The sequence below is a fragment of the Berghia stephanieae genome, chromosome 9 (assembly GCF_034508935.2).
Source record: "Berghia stephanieae isolate SIO BIC M18660-M18661 chromosome 9, UCSD_Bste_1.3, whole genome shotgun sequence".
NCBI lineage: Eukaryota > Metazoa > Mollusca > Gastropoda > Nudibranchia > Aeolidiidae > Berghia > Berghia stephanieae.
In genome coordinates, this window is record NC_088368.1 from 12,473,636 (window position 1) to 12,484,652 (window position 11,017).

The window sequence follows — 11,017 nt, forward strand, 5'->3', positions numbered from 1 at the left end:
TCAAGTCACCCCCCCCCCCCCCCACCAAAAAAAAAAAAGAAAAGAAAAAATAGAAGAAACTAAAAAAAAAACCCCAAAAAACAAACGACAAAACGACTGTTCCTCTACTTGTGCCAAGGGAAATATCTCTCTTTTTTTCTGAGACTCTCTGTATTTTCCTCTTTATATATAGATAGATATATTTGTGATTTCAATCTACTATTTTTATGATTCCCATTAACCAGCTAACTGCCATGCACTGGAAAGACGCGTATTTAAAAATTTGGCCAGAAAACTCGTCCTTCAAACATCGGTCGATTTAAATGATCCACAACTTGGCAACAACACTCAAACCTGAGACTTAAAGAAGACCTCGCGAAGTCCCAGGTTTGAGAGTTTTTGTCAAGATGAGGGTCATTTAAATCGATCGATATTGAAGGACGAATTTTTCTGGTCAAATTAAAAAAAAACAACTTTAGTTTGTTTTTTCCCCGGAGTCCAGCAGTTAACTGGTTAGATTCCCATCAGCTTTAGATTCCGACCAAGATAACAATTCATCTGTTTTTTGTTTTGTTTTTTTATCAACGATGAGACATTTAACATCTGCAGCTTTGCAGTCTAGTGGTATGACTCTCGCCTTCGTGCCGAAAGAGTCATGGTTCGAATCCCGCGCTGACTGTCGCAAAATTCGAGTCCTTGGAAAGGGCCCTTTACCTACTTACATTCTCTCACCGAACTCAGGAGTAAAATGAATATCCGGTCGGTAACAGCGTTGTCTCTTTCGGAAAAAAAAAATTGCAATAGCGTTATTTCTCGTCCTAAATTATTTTGTTGTTGTTGGTTTGGAACATCTTTAAAACACTTTGAAAGTGAAAGCTAAATGACGTCAACTTCATTCAGTCTATACTACAGCCTGTCCACTAAACCACGTCGGCTATTTATTTTATTTCATTTATTTATTTTGTTGTTAATTTTTATTTCGCTGCTACCCTCCATATCTGTAATGAGTATACTCTGAAAAAATAAAGAAAAAAACCTCAACAAAACACATTTTAAAAAAAGATTTTGCCCAGAAAATTAGTCCCACGATATAGATAACTATCGATGATACATTTGAATTTTCGGGTCAAAATTTTGAATACATCTTTGTATTTATTTTTCAGAGTGCGGTTCCCTAATCTGCCACCTAGGAACTCGCCGCACGGAGGAGGTGGGGGACAGGTAATTGAGTGGCGGTGGTTTTTAATAAGGGAGCGTTCACATATTATGTCAACAAAAAATTGGCATTTTTAGACCCCCCCCCTCCCCCCCCTCCCCCCCCCCCATGTCATCAATTGTCATCATTGACTTGACCCCCCCCCCCCCCCCAATATGATGACATCATCAAAATGGACTATTTTTCGTGAAAGTCATGTGATGGTGGCTATTGAACAGAGGAAAAGAGGTAAAAACAACTGAGTGCCAAAAGTTGTGAAATTTGATATATACCTCTTTGTCTCTGTTCAATACTGGTAGCCAGCATTACACGATGTTAACAAACAAAAAAGTCCATTTTGAAGATGTAGACATGTTTAGGGTAGTTCAGTTGTTAGAGCGTGGCTGAAGACCTGACAACTCAAGTTGATTCCCATCGCAGCCACATTTTTTTTCGGGGGCCCCCTGTCCACCCAGCAGTGAATAGGTGTAGGTGGATCACCTGATCTGGTAAAAAGTAATTTGTGAAGACTTATGTCCTATCCGAATAAAAAAATATATGTTACTAATCCGCTTCAACTTTTACAGTGTTTTTCTTGGGTGTGTTTTTATTCTATTTGTATAACCAAATTTTTGATGACATAATCTTGGGTATGAACCCCCCCCCCCCTCCCCCATGTCAACAATTGTCAACATTTGGCAGACCCCCCCCCCTCCCCCCCAAAGTGTTGACATAATATGTGAACGCTCCCTAAGCAATTTGATATATGTGTAATTTCATGAATATGAAAATCTACATGCGCTTCACGATGTTTCTTCTTTAAATTCCCTCAGCAATATATATATATATATATATATATCATAAACTTGTTAGGCGTCCTTTTTGTACCAACACTTTTACAATATCCTAGCTGTCTGCAGCCTGATACTCATTCACACCTGAATATTATAAGGTAATCGTTGTGCTATTATCATCGTTGTTATTATCATTATTGTATTCTGAATATCATTGCTATCATTTTAACCAGTATTATTAGTATTACTATCATGTTTTGTTGGTTTCTTCCTCCTTGGTTATCAGACCTGCTAATAATATGTGCACATATTTGCACCTATTTTAAAATGTGTTGTTTTTCTTGTTCAGAGTACCTACGGCAATGTATGCCATAAAGATTTTGTCTTTCACTTTTGAGTAGGGCTTTTAATGTGTCAGGTTGTTAATGTATCAAGACCGGTGACAGCTTGGCGATTTACAGATGAGGCGCTCATCAACACATGTTACATGTGCGGCTATGTGGTCTTGTGGTATGACTCTCGCTTTCGGATCGAAAGGTCCTGGGTTCGAGCCTCGCTCCATGCATAGTTGAGTCCTTGGAAAAGGCTCTTTACTTACATTCTCTCACCGTATTCAGGTGTAAAATGAGTACCTGGCCGTTAACAGCATTATCTCTGTTCGAAAAAAAATGTAATATTGCCCAACAGGCGTCATGTTTCGTTCTTCATGTTACGTGTTGCTGTTGGTCAGGGACCCTTTGTAAAGCGCTTTGAGCACGTTTAGTGGATATTGCGCTATATAAAAGATCAATTTTCATAATATTGTGATCCATCGCCTCAAATCGGTATTATGTCAGAGTGAAATGTTTGTTTTTGTTGTTTGTTTTTGACGGTTTTACGGCGCTTGCAACATATTTAGGTCATATCAGTGCCAGTAAAAGGGAAGAAAATTGGATAGCCAAAACATTCTAGATGTGCAATGTTTTGTTTTTGTTTTTAATGGTTTTACGGCACTTGTTTGTTTTGTTGTTTTTATGGGTTTTACGGCGCTTGCAACACATTTAGGTTATATCAGCGCCAGTAAAAAGGAAGAAAATCGGATAGTAAAAAGTTATAGAATTACAATTAAAGCACCCAAAAAAAAAGTAAGGCAAAGGGGAACTGGGAACAAATAGAGATCAGATGTAGATTCCATGAGCACACCACCAATGTACTTAGTTTGAAATCACCTATAAATCTCATCTGGACACAAGCACAAAATCCAACAAAGAGGAATAAACTCAAATGCTTACATTATACATTCAAAATAACAAATATAAAAATACATAACAGAGAGATGATTTACAAGGAAAAAAAATATCAACTCCCAAAACAATAACTATGCATTTGAATGTTTCCCTCCCAGATAGGACTCCGGCCAGGGCCAGGACAAAACCAAGTAATCTCATTCCAAGACAAAGACAGAAAGCATGTTGGAAAACAGATATAAGGGGATAGAAGACACAGTAAGTATCTCTCTGCCCACTATGGGAGGTCAGGAACCCTACCCAGTCCACCAAGAGGGATACACTCAAATGTTTACAAATCATATATAATATGTAAACAATATATAATGCAGTGCAAAACAGAGAGATGGTTTAGATGTCCAAAAATATCATCTCCAAAAACTCTTAACTATACATTCGACTGTTTCCCTTCCAGCTAGGGTATCTCCTCAGAGGCCAGGACAAAGCCAAGCAATCTAATTCCAAGCCAAATACAGAAAGCATGTTGGAAAACAGATATAGGGGGACAGAAGGCACAGTAATTGCCTCCCTGCCCACTATGGGACGTCAGGATCCCCACCCAGTAGGGGGACAGAAGGCACAGTAATTGCCTCCCTCACTATACTACAGACTCCCCCAGTAGGGTTTGAGGCAGAAAGCAAGCAATTGCTCCATGCCCATACAGAGATGTAGGAACACATAGGGGACAGAAGGCACAGTAATTGCTTCCCTGCCCACTATGGGACGTCAGGATCCCCACCCAGTAGGGGGACAGAAGGCACAGTAATTGCCTCCCTGCCCACTATGGGACGTCAGGAACCCCACCCAGTAGGGGGACAGAAGGCACAGTAATTGCCTCCCTGCCCACTATGGGACGTCAGGATCCCCACCCAGTAGGGGGACAGAAGGCACAGTAATTGCCTCCCTGCCCATGGAACGTCAGGAACCCCACCCAGGATGACAAGAAATAAAAAGGAAAACAAACTTAAGTCTAGCACTGACCAACACAATATATATATATATTTAAAAAGAAATGAATACTATAAAAGCATTTCACAACAACATAATTTATATTTCATAAAACAAACAAAAGATAATAAATGTATAAACAAATTGCACTGAGCTTATGAGAGATTCACACGTTCTGTAAATAAAAATATGTATATAAAAAAGGTATTTAATTTTCATACCTTTCAAAAATAAATCAAGATAAGTTTACCTTCATTAAAGGAATTTGTAGTTTTGGTTTCCATTTTGCTAAGAAAAGAAAATATTATATTGACTTATAGAAAACAACAAGAAAATTATTTGAAAGTAAATGGTACATAAAGAGCATTAGCTGATTTTTGAGTAAAAATTTACGAATGTAAATTGTTACGATAATATCAAAAAAGTGTTTCATTGTAAATAAATAAAGGGTAGATAAAACAGCAATAGACTGTAAATTGTGTAGAAGATAAAATAAATGTTATAGTTTATAAAGTATACGATGATCACATAAAATGTCATGTTGACTCGAGATTCTAACATTTTCTTTTCATAAAAAAGTAGAGGTTTACAGCACTTTTATTAGGTTATTTCAGTGCCAGTAAAAAGGAGAATAATGGGACAGTCAAAAGATGATAGATCTTAGTGAAACCAAACCAAGAAAATGTAAGACAAGGAAGACAGGTCCAAACAGAGAATAGACGTAGAATCCAAGGGCAAACGATCTATTTATTATGTTTGAGACAACCCAAAAGAATCCTACTCAGAAACTAGCATAGAATCCCACTAAGCGAGACAGACTCAAATACTAATAAAATATATTTAAAACTGCATTTTAAAAAAAGAAGATTAATCAATGCAGAGAGATATTTTATATGGAAAAATGTATAATCTCCAATTTCCCCTCTTGGCTAAGGATCCCAGCAAGGACTGGGTGAACCAACTTTTCTCAAACCTAATCAAGGACGAAAAGCAATATGAAAAGGGATAACAGGCCTAGGGGATAGAAGACACAGCAAGAGTGGCCTTCCCGCCTGTCGTGGGAAGAAAAGAAAAATACCCAACTTTGATTGTTCTGAATGAAAACCCGTTTCAAAATTGTAAAAAGACATAATACAATGTATATATAGCTTTCTGTATCACATAACACAAAAATACTTTGTTTAAATTAGAGATCAATCATATAACACTACTAATCAACAGAGTTAATTATGATTTTTTTAAAAATTGAATAAAATATAATAAGATGTTTGTTTTGTGTGTTGTTGTATTTTAAAAATTTGTTTATTAATTTTGACTTTTCAAATTTTTGTTTTAGTCTTGTTTTTATTTCAGAAGTTTCATTCAAGACGCCTGAAATACTTCACCAGGTCAAAGTAATACTACCAGCAAAGTCTAAAAATATCACCACCTTATTTGGACTTCTGCCTGATTTTAAAATATATTTGTAAATCGAAAATTCTATGTCTTGAATTATACCTGAGAGATGATTTACAAAAGAAAAAAATAAATCATCCCTCATCATGATATGCAGGAATGGCGACAGATGCCATACTCCAATGACATGCTTTGATCTCTCATACATGATTTGTCTATTTTCCTTTGTATATATATATATATATATATATATATATATATCAGTACTAGAGTACTCAGTCCATCTTAATAGCAGTTGACCCGTTTTGCCTTCAGAAGTTTAACGACGCTCATAATGCACACGAGTCATTTAAGTACCAGAAAAAAAGTAAGACGATAAGATTTAGAGAGCAGGACTAGATTAAGGAAGAAATGGCCAAAGTTATTTCCATTCTTAGAAAGGGACCTCAATGACGTCATTCTGTAATGCATTACATGGAGGACGGCCGTCACTCATTTTGTTTGGTGACTAGAAATTAAAATCAAAATACAGGCAAAATTATTTGTTTGTTTTGTTTTTAAGGGTTTTACGGCGCTTGCAACACATTTAGGTTATATCAGCGCCAGTAAAAAGGAAGAAAATGGGATAGTAAAAAGTTCTAGAATTACAATTAAAGCACCCAAGAAAAAGTAAGACAAAGGGGAATTGGGAACAAATAGGGATCAGATGTAGATTCCAAGAGCATACCACCAATGTACTTAGTTTGAGATCACCTATAAGTCTCATCCAGACACAAGCACAAAATCCAACAACGAGGAACACACTCAAATGCTTACATTATACATTCAAAATAAAAATAATAATACATAACAGAGAGATGATTTACAAGGAAAAAAATATCATCTCCCAAAACAATAACTATGCATTTGACTGTTTCCCTCCCAGCCAGGACTCCGACCAGGGCCAGGAAAAAACCAAGTAATCTCATTCCAAGACAAAGGCAGAAAACATGTTGGAAAACAGATATAAGGGTATAGAAGACACAGTATGGACCTCCCTGCCCGCTATGGGAGGTCAGGATCCCCACCCAGTCAAAATTATTTCATGTCAATAATGGACAATTGTGACATATGGACCCAAAACGGTATCCTGTGGAGGGGACCAGATATCGAAAAGTGAATTTAAAGTTAAAATGGCCTGGAATGGGACATTTTAGTTTTTGTTACTTTAGCTTTTTTCATTCTCCTCTAAAAAAATATTTTAAAAAACAACCAAAGTCCCATATTTTTGACTAAATAATAATGTGAAACTGAATGTAAGCTTCTATTAAATAAACTAAACGAAAACATTATGTGGGCTTTTAGGGTTTCTCCTTTATCAGTCAATCTATCTTTTATGATAAAGGGGAAAACCCAAAACGTCCACAGTATCTGTTTTCGTTTATTAAATTGAAGCTTACATTTCATTTCACACTGTTATATATTTCTTTGAGCTTGGAGCAGCAACATTACATATTTTTTACTGTAAATTCAATTTTTAGCATCTATTTCAACCTGACATAATACTGTGTAATAGGTCACACTCTGCATGTGTAATAAACTGCAACGTTTTTCCAGAGGTGTGAAGCTCCAATATTTAAAGAAACAATGTAAAATTAATGCCTTTGACGTAATCCTTTGTAGGGGGCCCTGACAGCTCAGTTGGTAGAGCACTCGCTTCACACACAAAAATTATTTTATGTTATTCAGATTATACAAGTAGAACTAAGACAACATCTAGTAAAACACAACATCGCAATAGGATCAGATAAGTTAAGATCTGTGACTTGAATCCAATCAAGTCTGACCTTCAAAATCATATATTCATGAATTCATATCACTACATTACATTTATCATGAATAAATCAATACAACTGGGAATTGTATCCGATCTCTACAGAATGACACACGTTGAGTCCTTACTGAGAAAAGCAAAGTCCTCCTTCTACAAAATAGCTTGATCTATTATGATCTTTTCCAGGTTATAAATAATCTACAAAGGATTCCACACATAACAATGCTTGATCTATTCTCAGCTTATCATACAAAGGTTTTCCTCTAATATGTATCTTTTGAAAAATGATTTGTTCTGGTTTAAAGGCCAAGAGCCTCATGAGTTGGGATATCATGCACCGCATAGAGGAGTCCATTAATACTTACGATTTTATAACCAATTTAAAAGAAATGCCACAATCATTGAAGTCTATGCTTTGCATGATAAAAATTCTGATTTCAAGTACAACCCCCCCCCCCCCCCCCAAAAAAAACAAAAACAAAAAACAAACAAAAAAACAACATATTTCTGATTAAAATTAAAATTTCCATAAGATATTCCACACGTATCATGATTCAGAACAACGTGGGTATGTATTCAACTGGAAAACAGGCCGACCATTACTTTTATCTTGGCTACAACCTTCACTACACTGGCATCCTCGAATAAGAAAACACTTCTTTTAATAATTTTCCTCTTGATGTTTTGGTTTAAGTCCAAACATGGTTGAAATAAAAGATTTTAGCTAAATTTAGACCTTTACCTCCCCCCCCCCCCCCCCCCGAAAAAACCCAAAATCAAGCAAAAACAACAAAAGTCTCATTGATTTAAACAGTATGAGAGTCAGGCATGATGGATTCAATGCATTATGACATCTCGATTGTCACGAAGACAGTCTTTAGGTAAAGCATCATTGAGTGTTGAGTTCTGATTACTGTCAGTTCCAAAGAGGCCGTTATAATCCCCATCCATATTCTCATCCCCACCACGGAATCCATCTTTATTGTCATCCAGGACCACCGGACTATTACCAGTGATGTCATCATTGCCAAGACAAAGAGTAGCCACACAGTTTTGAGACTTGGAAGATGATGGCAATGATGGGGACGTTGGCTTGTTGCCTTTTCGGTGATGGAGTCCAGATGGAGACAGCGAAGAGGGCAACCCGCTGTTGCTGAGGTTACTCGGGCTGTGGTTACTAAGATTCAGATTCTCGCTTGGTCTGGGTGCTGGCAGATTGGTAGTGGTGGTAGTGGTGGTGGTGGCAGAAGAAGAGGGAGGAGGGGGATTGGTGACGTTATCGACAGCGTTGCTACTACCGGCCTTGGAATCTTTGTAATTGGAGACGGCAGAGTCTGGGTTGGTTTTGGCGTTGGAGTTGGTGTTTCTATTGCTTGTATCAATCAGTGGGTCGACCACCATGACCAGCTTATTGGGAAGGGCATTGTGGTGGTGAGTGTGGTGGTGGTGGTGGTGGAAAGGGTGGAGAGACAATTTATTGTTGCCCAAGCTGGATCGGTGTGGGTGTCTGTCTCGATCTTGAAGTTTCTGGTTCAGATCTTTGATACGATCTTCCATCTGATTGACAAAAGACAGGGTAGATGATAAGAAGAGTGTTGAACCCTCGCATGAGGAAAAAATGTACAATCAATGGTTAAACCGTTTAACCAGTTAACGTGGAAATTAAGATTTGGTGTTAAATTCATGATCAATATTGTGAAAAAAAAAAGTTACGAAGCTTTTAATATATGAAAAAGTGTGGCTTACTGGCTTACTTTCATGGTGTCTCCAACTATGATCACTGGGCCATTGGATTTTCAAAGTTCTGTGACCTGCTATTACCACTATCGAGGGCATTAAATACTATCTTATAAATATACACACACAAGTTCGGACTAAAGGCCAGAGGTATGGCCTATCTCAATTTATCAAATTAATATATAAAGTGTTGCTATTGGTTCTTGGTTGTATATTTTTACAATTTTTGTGCATTTGCATATATTATATATGTATACATTGTCGCCATAGATTCTCAACTTTGTGTTTATACATTTTCATGCATGCCACGTCTGTAAACGAATCTCCATTTCTTTGGATGAATTAAGTTATTATTATTATTATTTTTTTTTTTTTAAATTTTAACGAACAAACAGGGGGAACAAAAAGTCTATAAAATTACAAATCGCTAAAAAAGTGTACAAGAAGCATAAGGTTGGTAGTATTGATAATGGCTTCAAAAAGAACAAAATACTAAACAAAGAACGTTTCAGGCTCAAACTCTTTCTTCAGCCAACAACTAAAACAAGTAAAACTTTTTAAAATCCAGATAGATGGGGGATGAGGGGAGGGGGGGGGGGGGGGGTTTCTGCATGCTCAGTTGGGATAAAAGATAGCCATTATCAACAGCTTACAATGATATCTGGCTATATCCAAGGAAGAAAAGAATTGAACCAATCTAACCTCAGCAATTTGCTTCTTCAGTTGTTCATTCTCGACCAGCATCTTCTGGTGTCGTTCCTCCTCCTCTCTGCTCACCAAGGAATCAGTCAGACCCTGAGTCTCTTTGCCGTCACGGCTTGGGTTACGGATAATTTCTTTGATCTGTTAATAAAATAATTACAGAAATTGCAATCAATAATAATAAAGTTTCTTGTTAGATGATGATCTGCTTACAAGATAAGTTACCGCACTGAAATAACATTGATTATCTTCCTTAGACAATGACTTGACGAGACTTGTGCATAAATTATAAATCTAAATAAACATAATGGTGTAAGATTAAAGGTCAGCTGAGATTCACACTGCTGTGGTTATTAATTACTTGTGGAATAGGTAAGTAGTACAGTTCTCCTGAATAGAGCACAAAAATCAGGAATTTTGGTCAATTTTCGGTGGCAGTACTTTTTTCACTACTAAGGCAATAGGAGAGAAAAGGGAGGGGTGAAAGAAATAGTGACTATTGTATATTTTGTAAAATGATTTTCACCACTAACAGTCTATACCGACTGGAACATCCCAATTCCAAGTGTAATTACACATGTTCTCACCATGGCCACGATTATCTTCATTGCACGGAGTTGCAAAATTAATGACAAGACAATGAATAACCACACTCTACAGTCTCTGCTCTACTGGATAGAGCCACTTCTTAAAAGGTTTTATACTGCTAAACTGTGACTCTCTCACCTTTCAATACCATTCAGCGCATTATGATTTTGAATTGATAAATGTTGGTCATTTTGAAAAATAACAGATACAATTTTAGATATTCAAACCTCCTTGATATTCCAAGGGTCAGAACAACGTCTTATGGCAAAAGATCTTTCAGATATTCTGCTGCTGTGCTTTGGAATGAACTTCCTGAGCACATCAGGAAAATCTCAAATTTTAATGTTTTCAAAAATCATATCCTCTCATGGAATGGCCAGCCATGCAAATGTAATATCTGTAATTAATCTAACCATACATATATATATATATAATATTATGTTACTTTTCTGTGTGTGTCATGATTGGAATCTTGATGAGAGAATGTTTTTAAGGGAAAATGTATTACTATGTGTTAAAACCTATGTCGGTCAAAGGCTTCTATTAGCCTGACTACATTATTTATGAAACATTTTTTAAATGCCGACAATAAATAAATATT

General features: G+C 36.7%; 1 protein-coding gene across 2 annotated transcripts in view; it reads right to left on the reverse strand.

Annotated features, from left to right (window-relative positions):
* Positions 1-4,210: 4,210 nt before the first annotated feature.
* The window catches only part of LOC144979705 (gamma-aminobutyric acid type B receptor subunit 1-like), a 34,460-nt gene continuing 27,653 nt past the window's right edge, over positions 4,211-11,017 (reverse strand). For both annotated transcript variants that reach the window (XM_078926636.1, XM_078926635.1), the window contains exons 18-19: positions 9,829-9,969; positions 4,211-8,946 (exon numbers count right to left, since the gene is read on the reverse strand). In XM_078926636.1, the coding sequence (XP_078782762.1) occupies positions 8,227-8,946; positions 9,829-9,969 (861 nt within the window). In that variant the 3' untranslated portion in view covers positions 4,211-8,226. The remainder of the gene's footprint in view (positions 8,947-9,828; positions 9,970-11,017) is intronic.